At 43.0% G+C, this 15,433-nt stretch overlaps 1 protein-coding gene across 1 annotated transcript in view; it reads left to right on the forward strand.

The window, feature by feature from the left end:
* The window catches only part of LOC311508445 (uncharacterized protein), a 30,879-nt gene extending 16,948 nt beyond the window's left edge, over positions 1-13,931 (forward strand). The window contains exons 3-24 of the mRNA XM_084573203.1: positions 73-177; positions 371-466; positions 1,914-2,024; positions 2,371-2,494; positions 2,736-3,198; positions 4,612-4,679; positions 4,766-5,009; positions 5,120-5,295; positions 6,113-6,317; positions 6,412-6,557; positions 7,122-7,213; positions 8,090-8,247; positions 8,330-8,475; positions 8,554-8,806; positions 8,895-9,010; positions 9,088-9,322; positions 9,395-9,534; positions 9,606-9,855; positions 10,258-10,400; positions 10,636-10,876; positions 11,321-11,427; positions 13,133-13,931. Of these exons, the coding sequence (XP_084429329.1) occupies positions 73-177; positions 371-466; positions 1,914-2,024; positions 2,371-2,494; positions 2,736-3,198; positions 4,612-4,679; positions 4,766-5,009; positions 5,120-5,295; positions 6,113-6,317; positions 6,412-6,557; positions 7,122-7,213; positions 8,090-8,247; positions 8,330-8,475; positions 8,554-8,806; positions 8,895-9,010; positions 9,088-9,322; positions 9,395-9,534; positions 9,606-9,855; positions 10,258-10,400; positions 10,636-10,876; positions 11,321-11,427; positions 13,133-13,140 (3,627 nt within the window). The 3' untranslated portion in view covers positions 13,141-13,931. The remainder of the gene's footprint in view (positions 1-72; positions 178-370; positions 467-1,913; positions 2,025-2,370; positions 2,495-2,735; positions 3,199-4,611; positions 4,680-4,765; positions 5,010-5,119; positions 5,296-6,112; positions 6,318-6,411; positions 6,558-7,121; positions 7,214-8,089; positions 8,248-8,329; positions 8,476-8,553; positions 8,807-8,894; positions 9,011-9,087; positions 9,323-9,394; positions 9,535-9,605; positions 9,856-10,257; positions 10,401-10,635; positions 10,877-11,320; positions 11,428-13,132) is intronic.
* The last annotated feature ends 1,502 nt before the right edge of the window (positions 13,932-15,433 follow it).

Here is a 15,433-nt window from a genome sequence, read left to right on the forward strand (position 1 = left end):
AATGATGTGGGCAACAGTCAAACATTCTCAACCATCCAGTCATTATTTGTTTGATTTCTTTTTTTAATCTAGCTGGTTCTGGAGATGTGTCGAGGTGAACACCCGGTGGACATGCAGACCATTCAGCCACATCTGGACAGAATAAAGGCTCCTGTCAGCACTGCCAAGGATCACCATGTGAGTGGAATTTAGTTTTTTCTTCTTCCTGAAGTGGAGTTTTGCTTATTCCTTCATGTGCTGATTGAGTCTTGTGACTGTCGGATCATTCCAGTCGGACAAAACGTAGGTTTTATGTCAAGAAATGTGTTTGCTTTGTTTCCACTTTCCTTGATTTGAGCATTTTTGCATTTGTACTGTGTGTGTACATCAGGAAACCATAGACCAGGTGGAAGAGTCTGAGGTGAACTTTGTGGAGCTGGTGCATTCATTACTGGAGGATCCCTCTGAAAGAAAATACTTTTTCCAGGTGAGAAATCCCTCATTGGTTTGAGCTCACTTTCTGTGGGCAACAGTAACTCGGATAGATACTCTTTACTACTACGTTGAACATACAAGCATCTCAGGACACATCCAGCTTTGAGGCGGATAGGCTACAGCAGCAGAAGACCAGATTGAGTTCCTCACCTATTCTCTGCCAAAAAACAAATCTGAGACTGCAGTGGGCAGAGGCTCATCAAAACTGTTCTTTGGAAGACTGGAAAAATCAAATCTGGTGTAATGAACGATTTCTGCTGAGACTGCAGATGGTGGAGGGTGAGAGTTTGGCCTCAGCAGTGTGTCAACTGTCCAGGCTGCTGGTGGTGGTGTAATCATGTGGGGAATGTATTCTTGGCACACTTTGGGCCCTTCAATGCTAAGCAATCATGGTTTGGATGACACAGCCTCTCTCTGAGTATTCTAGTTGAACATGTGCATCCTTTTATGGCCACAGTTTGAGAATGAGAGAAAACGGAGGCACTGTCCAGTACATGTTCTTCAAAATGAAGTGGTAAGTGAGTGCAAATTATAGGTGTTTACACAATGCTGCTATTGGAGTCAGATGTTTAGATGTTTGTAGTGGTTGGGCTGTTCATCAAGATGAAGCTCAGTTTGTTGGCTCAGGACGTCGCCATCTTGGTAGAGCCTGACACCACCTTGCTCGCAGCAAATGTACAAAGACGTGGTAAAATTCCAGATTTTGCCAATTATGAAGCTCAATGTGGATGGCACCGGCCGCTGCCATCTTGGCATAGACTCTGCTTAACTCCTAAGTGAGGCATGGAGCATGGTGTGGCGCTGAGGTGATATAGGAAGACGGCAAGCAAAACGTGAGGGCAACATGTCAATCAAACCAGCCGCGCTCTTATTTTGCATAATTTTGAGCCTTGATATAACGTGAGCGTGAGTATTGAAATTGAAATTCTCCCCAATGCAACAATCCCCATTCATAAATGGGGATATTATCAATAGAAACCAAGGCCTGTTTTTTATACCAGGCTGTAAATATGTTTACTTCTGTGGTAAAGTTTAAAGATGGAGGTCTGTGACTCACTTTTGGAGCCGCCCTCAAGTGGCCATTTGAGGAACTGAAGTTTTTGGCATTTCCATGTTTCAGTTTTCAGCCCGGTAGGGTTCTGTTTGGTACGTTTGCAGTTCAGTCATGTTAAATTAGAGGACAACAACAAAGCTTGCATAGGTATATGAGGGAAGTCAAAGACTTACTTCATAAGCCCCATCTATGTGAGCTAGTTCCAGGGTCTTAGTATTGCTTCTGCTGACTCACTTTAACAGCTTGAGGGATGAGACGCTTGGTGAAACTGAATAATAATATGAAACGATCTTCGGCAGTCACATCCCGTAGCGGTGTACTCATTATATCGACATCCAGAACGTTGCTCTCTCTTAACCTACTTGTCTCTCTGTCTCACCCGTAGGAAATCTTCCCTGTATATTTTGGATCAAAGTATGATGCAGCACTGGAGATGCTGGTGTGGGAGTTTATATCAAGACTGGAGGAGCTGGTTCCTGTTCCAGACTTCACACAGGTGCCATGTTCTTTGAACTCTATCTTGGCAGGCATATCCAACCAGATGCAAATAAAAAAATCTACTTACTTTTTTTTAATTTTTTTATTCAGACATTTAACAATGATACCAAGACTGTTTCAAATGAGCATATGACTTTTTTACTATTTAAATTCATGCTTACTTTTATTAAAGGCTTATTGTGCTTTTTAATTGCACAATAAGATAAGAAATGTGAAGTGGTGCATACATGCCAAGAAAATGCATAACTAGTGTAGTATAAACTACTTCTGGTTTAGTGTAGATCATAAAAAATAAATAAATAGTGCTGAATAACTTCAACTATAAACTTGATCTCTCTTCTCAGTTGGCAGCTTCACTCAAAGACACTCCGTCATTCCTCGACGACTGTTTACAATCCTTTTTCCCGCCAGAGGACATGAAGGCTGTACTTGAACACCACAGAAACCTCGGTCACTTTGAAGAGAAAGGTAATTAAAGGCTCCAGGTGGTGGGAGATATTGTATGTATAGTCCAAACAAACAAGCTTGTTAGTGTGTTTTTGCCAGTTAAGTTCCTGTAGTTCCTACATTATAGTCTGTAGATTGCTCCTTGTAGGTTTTCACACAACAAAAAGGGATTTAAATGTTTTGAAAGAGTCCGTTCTTTCTTTCTCAGTGGTTTATGTTTGAACCAATCCAGTGTCTGATCCATCTCTACTCTCACTTGTAGATCCTAGCTTATTACCAATGGACGACTGCATCCTGTCTTCCCTCTCGCTGCCTCCTGGGACCAAGCCAGACATGGACGCAGCCTCCTGCTCACCTGCTCTCCAAGACTCGACGCCTCCAGAACACAAAGCACTTCTTAGCAGTTCCATCAAAACGAGCAGCTTGGAAAAGTCGAGCAGGAGGAAGTCTGAGGCGATCAGACAAAGACCAAGGGAGTCGAGGGACTCTGGCAGTTGGCAGCTGAAGGTCGGGGCCGGGAACACTTCTCAGGAGAGGAAATCACTTAGTGCACAGCCATGTGACGAAACCATAGACCTCACAACATGTAATGACACCGCAGACATGGATTCAGAAGCCAGTGAGAGCAACCAAAGCTTGAAGACAGAACGGGTGTTGAGGAAGAGGAAGCGGAGTGGCGATGTGGACGTTCCTCCGAAGCAGCCTGTAAATGCTTCAGCTTTCTTGTAAGATGTTTCATTTGTTGCACACAAAGACACAACACTGGTTTCTTGTTGGGGTCCGTTTTGCTTTCTCATTGTGTTTGGCCACGCTAGGAATGGATTTTAATGTCAGTCTAATGGCCCATAATCAAATGTCCTGGAACAGGGGCATCAGACTCATGTCAGCTCAGCCCAATTTGATCTCAACAGGCCGGACCAGTGACTTGATAGCGTAATATTAACCTCTAAACAACGCCAACACCATTTTTTTCAGTATATTCAGGTAGTCAGCTGACCTCATTCTTTGGGCACATAATGTTGCTGAACCTAGACCTGAACAACTGCAGCAACCCCAGATCATAGCACTGCCCCCACAGGCTTGTACAGTAGACACTAGGCATGATGGGTGCATCACTTCCTCTGCCTCTCTTCTTACCCTGATGCCCCCATCACTCTGGAACAGGGTAAATCTGGACTCATCAGACCACATGACCTTCTTTCATTGCTCCAGATTCCAATCTTTATGCTCCCTAGCACACTGAATCCTTTTTTTTTTTTTTCGGTTAGCCTCACTGATTAGTGGTTTCCTTGAGGCTACACAGCTGTTCAGTCCTAATTCCCTTCGCATTGTACGTGTGGAAATGCTCTTACTTAGTAATGCGTTGGACAGTTCTTAACCCAATTTTAGCAGTTTCTGCAGTCTCCTTAGTCTTCTGCAGTTTTCTCTGCTTATGCATGCTAATGATTTGACCCTTCTCAAACAGACTAACATCTTTTCCACGACCGCAGGATGTGTCTTTCGATATGGTTGTTTAAGAAATGAGAAGCTACCCATTGCATCAGTTTCGGTTAAATAAGTTATTGCCAGCTGAAAGATAATCACCCATGCCGTAATTATCCAAAAGGAGGCTCAAACCTATTTGCTTAGTTAAATCTAGGTGGTGACTTTATTTTTGGCCAGGCACTGGTCTCAAGTTAGCAGGTAGCTGATGACAGCTTTTGATGAAGCTCCTGGAACGACCAGGAAGAGGTGGAGATGGCAAGGGTTTTAAAATCTAAATAAGGACAAGAGCTAGGGATTGTTGACTTGGAGAGTTTAGGGAAGTGGGATCTGGGAAGCGGAAGAGATGAAGAAATGGAGCGGCAGGAATAGCGAGTATTCACCGTGGAGGAAAGAAAATGTGAAGGGACAGATCTTCCTTATTGAACTTTTGCAAAATAAGTCAATTTAATCCATTAAAAACACCAGTTTCTCTCCAGCGAATCACTGCAACACTGAATCTTTCCATCTCTTTTCTTTCCTCGTGTAAACACATCATTGCTAAATTATATCTGCTTCATGTCCTTTTCAAAACAAACACTACGAATGTCTAAACTAATCTTTGCAGACCGCAAAATGATCAACATTAAGTTAATTTTAGTTTTTGACCTTTGCAGGGACTCCTCGATGGATGGCGAGAATTCAGGTGAATCTCCTCTGATCTCCATATGGGGAGAATATACAGGTTTGTGCAGTTTATGTGTGGCCCAGTTCATATTTGTTCTTAACGTTTCGTCAAAGCTTTAACTTACTCTTCATGTCTAATTTCAGACTCTCAGGAAGGTTCTTTCCCACTCGTGGCAGACACAAAAGTTCCCTGGTCAGACGAGGAGACGCTCCATCTGCTCGACATCTGGGGGAAGGACTCTGTGCAGCGGGCTTTGAAGGGCTGCTTGAAAAACCGTCACATATTCACTCAAATTGCGCAGAAGATGGTGGAGAGGGGCTACATGAGGACGGCGGAACAGTGTCAGACGAGGATCAAAACGCTGAAGAAATGCTTCCGGCAGAACAAGTGGGTATTAAATTAAATGGCACAGATTCTTTTAGCTGTCTTTGTCGGATAATTCTCAAACATAAGCTGTAATTTGGGCGCCTTTTGTCTCCTCCCCGATCTGCCACCAGGGGGAACTCCAAGGAGCGTAAATTTTATGCACAACTGGAGCAGGTCCTTGGCTCCTCTGCTTCATCTGCAGTTCCCGAGGTCACCTTCGAGGTCGAGGAAGTCATTGATGAAGACGACTCCCAAGACGGCGAAGAGGACTTTCAGTTTGTCAGCCAACTGGGCCAACTGGGAACTGGTACAATGTCACATTTATTTTTTGCAAATAATAGCAGACTGTTGGTGGTTTTAAGGAGAACTACTGTTTTTTACAACCTGGACCTTATTTCTGGCATAAAATATGATCGTTTACTCACCCATATAACTTTGGTGTCATTTGTAGTCAATCGGGAGGTATTTAGAGCGCCGTATATCTATATAGTGGGACTGACTGGGGCACCGAAACGCAGCCTCTAAATAACGCAAAACTCGTTCATTTCACCAATATTTTGTTATCATACGTTAGTGCTATTCCCCGTTGAGTCCGGAGTTACCCGTTACAGACCTCGGATGATGTCTTCTGACCTGGATGATGTCATCTCTGATCATGACCGTCGTGGGTGCGCGCGGTGCTCAGAGATTACATCATCCAGGTCAGAAGACATCATCCGAGGTCTGTAACGGGTAACTCCGGACTCAACGGGGAATAGCACTAGCGTACGATAACAAAATACTGGTGAAATGAACAAGTTTTGCGTTATTTAGAGGCTGCGTTTCGGTGCCCCAGTCACTCCCACTATATGGATATACGCAGATCTAAATATCTCAAGACTGACTACAAATGACACCAAAGTTACATGACTGAGTAAACGATCGTATTTTATGCCAGAAATAAGGTCCAGGTTGTGCAATACAGTACTTCCCCTTTAAGAACCACCAACAAAAAGCAAACAATAGTTACTGTTGCTGTTTAGTTGACTCATGTCCATTTAAAGGTAAAAAGACATCAGCCATGATGCAGTGTTATATCAACATGACAGATTCCAGTAAAATATTGTGTTATGTTTTTGTTTAAGGAACCAGAAGCGTTCCCTGGACCGACTTGGAGACTCTGGCCCTCATCAACACGTGGGGGGAAGACAAGAGAATGCACAGAACGGGCCACATTTTTTCCAACATATCCAAAAGGATGGTCGCCCAGGGCTTCTCCAGAACACCAGATCAGTGTCAGACGAGGCTCAAGAGGCTGAGATCAAATTTCAGGCAGTGCTACCAAAACAAGTATGTAAGCATTTAGTAGAAAGAGCCAGCGGAGATGTTCATCTTTGAAGCCTTCCTGTATTTATCTGCTTTTTCTCCTATCTCTACATTGCAGACTGAAAGGACAAGAGCAAGCTGAGTGCAAGTTTTACAACGAACTGGGAAGGATTTTAGTGAAGGACTTCTCTGCGGTGCAGCAGTTGGATGAAATAACAGTAGAGGCTGAAGAAGACTTTCCCGTCTACGGTCACCAGGACAACGGTAAATATTCTCCTCCGATTTCAGTTTAGAAAACCAGCTGTGCTGTTTTTAATGCCACTTATTCAATATACGCTGAGTGATTAGTGTGAGTCCCGGAAAGACGCTCAGATGAAATGTGCAATTTAGATTATATCCTCCAGGTCATGCTATAGACAAATGCAGTTAGTACACTGATCGTCCTCGTGTTACATTATGCTCTGCTCCTACAATTTACATATTTTATAATAACTTTGTGTGCGTTTCAAAATCCTGTTGTATTCTTCATCTGTGTCCTTTTATAGTACAAATTATAAACAGTTTAAGGTTCTGCGGAGAGTAATATTGTAATGTTGGACATATGTGAAAGTGAAATGGTATTCTACAAGGCAGTAGTTTGTAATATAATATTAATGTAGTGTACTTGAATTCACTTAAAGCAGCATGGCTAATACAAATCTAAATGTAGTATCAGCAGCACAGGAGGGATTGATGATTGCTGAAATGGCTCAGTCAAGTGATCAAACTAAAACTAAATGAGTTTTCCATCCAAATTTTTATTTATTCTTTTTCTTTGTGTCTCTTCAGAGTCAATTGCGGGACTCCCAGAGGACAGGAAAAAAGTCCCTTGGTCGGACAAAGAGACGATCATCCTTCTAGAGATCTGGGGAGACCCACAGGTAGAGCAACAATGTCGTAATATGAATCAGATTAACCAGCGAGTGAGTAATTATCTTAACTTGTCTGATAATCAAGCTGACTTTGTGCTGTTATTTGGAAGTTTATTTCCATTATACACCATCAGCCACAACATTAAAACCACTGACAGGAGAAATGAATAACATTGAGCATCTTGTGACAATACCTTCTTACCCTGATGCCCCCATCACACTGGAACAGGGTAAATCTGGACTCATCAGACCACATGACCTTCTTCCATTCCTCCAGAGTCCAATCTTTATGCTCCCTAGCACACTGAAGCCTTTTTTTTCCGGTTAGCCTCACTGATTAGTGGTTTTCTTAAGGCTACACAGCTGTTTAGTCCCAATCCCTTGAGTTCCTTTCTCATTGCAAGTGTGGAAATGCTCTTACTTTCACTATTAAACATAGCCCTGAGTTCTACTGTTGTTTTTCTTAGATTTGATTTCACCAAACGTTTAAGTCATCATCGATCACGAGCAGTCAGGATTTTTTTTTAACGACATTTCTTCCTGGAAGACGATGGTTCCCCACTATCCTTCCACTTTTTAATAATGCGTTGGACAGTTCTTAACCAAATTTTAGTAGTTTCTACAATCTCTTTAGATGTTTTCACTGCTTGATGCATGCCAATGATATGACCCTTCTCAAACAGACCAACATCTTTTCCACAACTACAGGATGTGTCTTTCAATATGGTTGTTTAAGAAATCAGTTGGGGGTTAAATAACTTTTTGCCAGCTGAAAGATCCTACCTATTTGCTTAGTTAAATCCAGGTGGCGACTTTTTCTTAGATCGTTATATCTCGTGTGATCTAACGATGGCTACCTTTACCATGACTTCCACTTACATTTAGGTTCAGCATTGCCTGAAACGCTACCCACACAACGGTCACATTTTCACTGAGATATCAGAGAAACTCGGTGCCAACGGCTACTCCCGCAGCGCAGAGCAGTGCCACACCAGGATCAAACGACTGAAAGCCAACTACCGGCATTGTCAGGAAAACATGAGGTAAAAACCGCGCGTGAATGTTCATTCTAAACTGGTGAGGAGGGCACTTTGCGTTAATACACCTTTTTTTTCCTTCTTGTAGCTCGTCTGGTACGGATAAAGTCGACTTTAAATTCTATGATCTGCTGGAACAAATTCTGGACAAGGAGCCGCCGACGTCGTCCGCTGTGGTGACGGACTCCATTGAAATATCGGAAGACTCTAATAGTGAATCAGTCAGTGAAAGAGGTAAAATGTCAACCAACTGTTAACCCTACACGCCCTTTAAGGAGTGTGGACACTGAAGTTCTGTGTCTTTCATGTTAGATGGCGAAGTCGGCATGTCGCCAGAAAAAGCAGCACCCAGCTCATGGTCGGACGAGGAGACCCTGGCGCTTATCGATATCTGGGGCGAAGAAGAAGTTCAGAAGGCGCTGAGGGGTTTCGTCCACAACGGTCACGTCTATGCCGACATTTCAGAGAGGATGCAGGATCTCGGCTTCTCGAAAACCTCAGAGCAGTGCCGCTGGAAAGTCAAATCTCTGAGGACCAACTTCCGGCAGTGCTACGACAGGAAGAAGTGAGATGAGACTCTCTGTGTGGTTCTGTCGGTTTTCACGAATTTAATCCAAGCAGTTAACTATTAATTATCTCTTCACTCTTTCTAGATGCGGAAGAAAAGTAGATTATAAGTTCTACAACCAGCTGGAACAAATACTTGGACAGGAGGCGGCTTCTCTCGACGAGTACGATGAAAAAGACGATCAAGCCGACCAGGATTCGGGTAACGTTTTAGCCGTGGAGGACATTCCTCTGTTAGGTAAACATTCAATAACACCTGGTGTCTCTGTTTGCCTGCAGGTGGCGGAGAAGGTGTGAACACAGCATGGACGGAGCAGGAGACGGTCGCTCTCATCGAGGTGTGGGCGGCAGACGACGTGCAGGACAGCCTGAAAACATGCGTCCGCAACGGGCACATATTTGCAGAGATATCGGAGAAAATGGCCGCCATAGGCTACCTGAGGACGGCGGAGCAGTGCCACACACGGATTAAAAGGCTGAAGAAGACGTACAGGCGTTACTGCAATAACTGGAGGTAAAGAAAAGGAATAACTCACGGGTTGAGAATTTCAGGGCGATGTGCTTAGCTTTGATTTTTGTTTTACAGAAGTGGGGGGCGGCCCACAGTGTTTCGATACTTCAACCTTCTCGCTCCGGTGCTTGGTAACAACTCTATGTTCACTCAGATGGACAGCACCGTTGCTGACACCGCATTACAGCCCCTCGTTGACGATGATCCTGCCTTGTGTAAGTTTAAACACAATCGGTTTGTGTCAAAGATTAATACCCAGTAAAAGACACGTCTACCCTTTCCATAGACGAGGAGCCCTCAACCAGCCATCTCCTGTCCGACCAGAGCAGAAAGATGCCCTGGTCGGACCAGGAGACTCGCACCTTGCTGGAGATCTGGGGTCAAGACAACGTCCAGCTCACCCTGAGGGGCTCCCTGAGGAACCGGCATGTGTTTGAGTATGTCTCAGAGAGGATGAATGACCATGGGTTTATCAGGACATCGGAGCAGTGCTACACACGAATTAAGCGCCTTAAATACGGCTTCGCCCATGAAAGGTCAGCGACGATGTGATTCTTATTCAATCCATACACAGCATTTGTTTAATTGTCTGTGAAGGTTCTCAGTCATCCAGGTCATGGTATATCCAAAAAAGGTTTAAAAAGGCAACTGGACTTGTAGAGTTTGTTCAGAAGACGTTTCACCACTCATCCGAGTAGCTTCTTCAGTTCTGGTGGACTGGTGGGAAAACTGAGGTTGTTTGTTTAATTGGTTTCTGAAGCTTAGGATATCTGTCCACATCCTGCTTTGTAATGTGTATTTAGTATATCCACATGTTGCACGGGTCTGCAAGTTGTTCTATGTTGTTTAGAGTACTTACCAGTGGGAACTGCATTTAACTTTGCCAGCTGACACTAGGCAAACAAGTGAAACATGATTTGTCTGGTTTTCAATTTCAGGGAGGAATTTAAATTCTTCAACGATATGAAGAAAATCTTAAGGAAGGAGCTGAAAGCGAACGACTCAGTCGCAGATGTCCCACTTCTGGATGAACCGGAGGACTCTGACACTGAATCGGGCCAAAAGAAAAGTGAAGCGAAAGGTATGTACGACAAATTTGCTCAGGAATTTGTATTCACCGTGTAAATTGGACACATTTGGATCTAGTTTCTCTTCTCTTTGGCTCAAATTACAGTAGAAGGAAACACATTATTAATACCAAACATTATAAGCCAGTTAAGTGTTTTTCTACCAATCAGGTAGCACTGTAATGGTGTATATTTGTCTAAGCAGGCTTTCTCATTTTAATCTGTTACTTCTATTGTTACTCACCTCAGGCAACCAAGGGGCCTCTGACAACTCTAAGCAGCCTTGGAGTGACGGGGAGACCGAGACACTCCTGGAAGTTTGGGGGAGCGAGGAGATCCAGGAGAACCTGAGCTGCACTAAGAACAAAACCATCTTCATCCAGATCTCTCAGGTCATGGCCAGCCAGGGCTACCAGCGTACTCCTGAACAGTGTCAGTCCAGGATTAAGAGGCTGAGGGCCAATTTCAGACACTTCCTAGAAGGCAGAAAGTAAGCATTGTTCACTTTTGGGGGGGGGGGGGGGCATTGCATTTCCTTGCATTGGCCAAACTGACGCTATTTTCCTGGGGATAGGCGCGGTGCCGTCTTGTGACTTTGGAGCCAGAATACAATCCGAGACCAAAAAATTGACACTTGAACTTGCATCAACTTTATATTAACTACCTAAAATAGTAGAAAAATATTTGACGTGTACTTTAGCGTTTTAGTTTGGCCCTAGTCCCATCCACTAACATGGAGGGGGTGGAGCTTATGACCTATACTGCAACCAGACAACAGGGGGAGCTCTACTTGTTTTGGCTTCACTTTTGAGGAGCAGTTCTGCCGCCCATCTTTAGTCAGTCTATGGCTCAGATCATATCAGTGTCCTCGTTCATTGAGCATATTTTTCTTCCTCTTTCTAAAAAGCTCTGACATTCTGTGTCTTGTTTTCAGAGGTGATAAGCAGGAGTGCAAGTTTTTCGAGCAGCTGGTGAAGGTTTTCGGCACAAAGTACGTAACGAACTTGGACCCTCTGGCTGACGATACAGCTGAAGTCACAGGTAACGCTCTCCGCGGTATTTATGAGTTTCTGTTTTCCTCTCATTATGCAGCAGCTTTAACTTTTTCTGTCATGCCCCGCTTTGGTGATATGGCAACATTGTTAGCCATTGCACTGTAAAACGTGCAACAATTTACATTTCCACATTTAACAGTAGGTCCGTCAAAATGAATTAGCATGCAAGAAAATAACAAGAAGTCCTACATATAGAATAATGACTGATCATTAAGTTACTCAGTGCTTTGGAGAGAGGAAACTGTGAATACCAATAAAGTAGATGGACGACCATAGTGCTCGTACAGCCTGGGGACAGATATGCCTCGTTGTATTTTGTTGCTTTTACCTTTTCTTTGTGCCGTTGTTGTTGTGGTTGCGTCGCCTGTTGCAGCTGTAACAGTCTGATATGCTTTATACCAGTCACAAATCTGTCTATGTTGGTACATAGCTTCCTGTCTCTCTCTTATCTTTTTCTCTTTCTGTGAGGAAATGTAAAGGTGTAATTGATGGATGAGGTTGTCGGCGATATTAACATTTTCCTCAGACATATTATAAAATCGTGAAGGAAACGCAGTTTAAGCCATTTCTGAAAACATCCACAAACACATCAAACTTGGACCTCTCCAAAAATTTCCTGTTACGGTACAAAGGTTGTGAGTTACAGAATAAAATGCCATTGACACCGATCAGGCATAACATTATGACCACTGACAGGAGAAATAAATAACATTGAGCATCTTGTGACAGTACAGTGTTCTGCTGGGATGTTACTTAGACATGTAGCACCCACCTAGACCAGACCAGGCAGCAGCCATCCCCAGCAGGGAACAACTCAAATAAACATGAAGAACAGCACAAGGTGTTGACCTGGCCTCCAAATTCACTAGACCCCAGACTGATCAAGTATCTGTGGGATGATCCACAGAGGCCCCTCCCCTCAACCCAGGGGGCTGGACCCAAAGGCCCCCACTAACAACCAGACACCACAGTGTTAGAGAATAATTTCTCTTGCCTATGTGTAGTTAATGTTAGACTACTGTTGGGGTCAGTTATCTGCCCTATTTTCTCTCTGAGGAACATGCCAAGGCCATGGTCCCTTTGGCGTCTTCAGTCTCACTGTCTGGCTGTCTACAGGCACAGCTGTGGAGTTAGATGATAATGTCCTCCATTCCTGGAAGACAATTTGTATTTCCTAGTTGGTGTGAGTCCTTATCTTCATGTTTATGTACAATGGCCAATGGAATGTACACATCTCCCCTTTGCTCCCTTGGCCCACCTTTCTAGTATAAGAATCTGAGTTCACTGTTTGTCCCTTAGAATTGAGGTGGACTCATGCACTTATGTTGTGATGACGAATCTTCTGTTCTCCTCGTACGAGCCTAAATAAACTCCTTCAGCCTAAGACATACAAGACTCTGGTACTTCTTCTTCTTCATCGGCATCACTGCAAATTCCTCCCTAACACACAGGACACCCTCAGAAGGCCCATGTCCATTCTCTGATGAGTCACAGCTGTTTTGGAGGCACAAGGGAGAACTACACAATATTAGGAAGGTGGTCATAATGTTATGCCCGATCTGTGTACATTTACATGGCAGCATTAGTAAGAGTGTCTTATAGTTCCTTACAGTGTTTACAGTGGAAATTGAACTTAAATGTGTTATGTTAGTAGTAAAGTTTAAAATCAAAAATGTTTCTGTCTCATCCAGAGTCATAAAATTATCCATGATCAAGATGATACAGCAGCAGCCGACGACGAACAAAGAGGAACATGCAGAAGAAGGATAACTGGGACATTAATGTAATGGAGAAACTGTGACGCTTACTGCTGTGTTGTTTACATATGACTGAAGAGGGCCTGTTTGACCTCACTATTTACTTTTCCTTCTGTATATACTTCAAATACGTTTACATTTTTTGCAAGGCAAAGACCAACTTTAGGCTGAAAGGCTGTGTCCGTGTGTGTGTGTATGTGTGTGTGTGTGCGTGTGTGTGTTCCTAAACTTTTGTGATTATTAATAACAGAGCCATGACATAGAAACCAGGATGCTCAGGGGGCCAAAAACGAATCCTTGACCTGGTGGACGTCGCACAAATCGCCATGCTCCTCCAAACTACTCGTCTTTTCTAGTATTTAATTTTTTGTACTTTAACTTAAAGTGAGTGAAAGCACACAGAATAGGAAATATACACAGAACCTCTATGACACTAACCACAACTTCGCTTTTTGGTCTTAATTCACGTCGCACTGGTTAAACCTTAACGCCTTTGCACTTGTTTGTAAAGTTTAATATATTGTGTGGTTGGATTCTTTAAGTTAATCCTCTTTTTGTACCCGGTAGGAGTTAATCTAGTCCAGATTTTTATTTATTTAAATTATTTACATATGATGTACTCCAGAGTTTTACTTTAAACGTGTTACACTTCAAACCTTATTGACTTGATGCACGTTTGGGCCTCAAACATGTAGACTTTTCTTTATAACATTAAAAGGAACCTTGAAATGTGTGATTTGTTTCTGATTTATTTTTATCACAGTTGCAGCAATTGACAATTACGGAACTGGCTCTAACTTTAAGGACTATTAGTCTTACTTTAAATGCATTTTACTAATGACATAAGTGCTTTTTGGGGAAAAAAACAAACTTGCATGAACTGCTTTTTGTTTCTTTGCCCATTTTGAGTTTTGAGAAATTTCTTGGGGCAGCAGTAATGTTTATTCTGAGTCACGTTTCCAGCCACCTGGCGAATTCCAGCACAACATCCGTCCTGTTTTTGATTTCCACCATTTCCCTTATAAGCTGGTGTAGCTCCACTATATGTGCACAACCTCTGTCTCTCTGCTAACTGGTGCTAACAACTCTAGCCACACGAGTATGAGAGTGGTGAGAAGGAACCGAAACAGTAAAGTTATGGGCGAGACTGCTAAAAAAAAAAAAAAAAAAGGGCAACAATATTTCCTTGGATTCACGTTTGTGGTTACCTGGCGAATGTGGATCCAATATTCGCTCTGATTTTGCTCTGTTTTAAGTCTCCACCAACTTCTAACCGAAATATCTGTCCGTTTATCTGCTAAATGCTCCACTATACATTCACCAGCGAGTCGCCTGCTCTGCTGCCTGTCCTCTGATTGCTGTTAACCACATGAACACTAGCTAGGAGAGTAGAGGCAATGGACCCAGACTGTTAAGCTGAGGGCCAGACAGCTAAACAGCATCCCTCTGTCATTAGATACAGTAAAATACTAAATATAGACTGTTTAAATACCTGAAACTAAGGCTCAAAATTTTATTTGGCTCACAATAAAAAGGTTAATAATATCTCTCTCGATCATCCAAATATGCTGTAGATGATTTACTACTGTTTACATTAATAGCAGTCAGCCAAAGGTTCCTGTTCTGCTTTTATTAAATCAGCTGAAGTGGAATGAGGAGAAATCAGATGGCCATTGCTGGGTAACGACATGTAAACACGCCAACGTTTCCCGTAACAGGGTCATAAATTTGAGGTAATGTTATTTGTTAAAACGTGACAAAACACCCCCGCTGAAGCGCACAGGCTTATTACATTTCTTTTGTCTACAGGGTTGTCTACAGCACAGAGCTGGAGAAATGAGAGGGAGGTCTGGTGTGTGCAGAGAGTCTTGCTAATGTTGGTCAATCCCCTCTTGTCATAACATTTTCTAAAGAAATTTGTGGTGTTTATTATAATCCTCTGGTGGCTGGACAAGAAAATGACAGCAATCAGTTGTGTAGTTAATAAGATATTTCATTCTAGACCGTAGACAAGGAGCAAGATGCTAGAAATTTAGACATAGTATGTGAATTAAAAGGTTATCATTTCAGTCTTTCGCTAGTAAACACACATAATTATGCAATTAACAACAACGTGACTTCTGTTGCGCAGTGGCAACAGTGACCTCTGTGGCCACAGGTGGTAATTACACTTGTAGTCACAGAGGCCACTGTTGCCACTGCTCAACAGTGACCTCTGTGGCCACAAGTGGTAAT

The sequence above is a fragment of the Chelon labrosus genome, assembly GCF_963514085.1.
Source record: "Chelon labrosus genome assembly, chromosome: 23".
NCBI classification, from domain to species: Eukaryota; Metazoa; Chordata; class Actinopteri; order Mugiliformes; family Mugilidae; genus Chelon; species Chelon labrosus.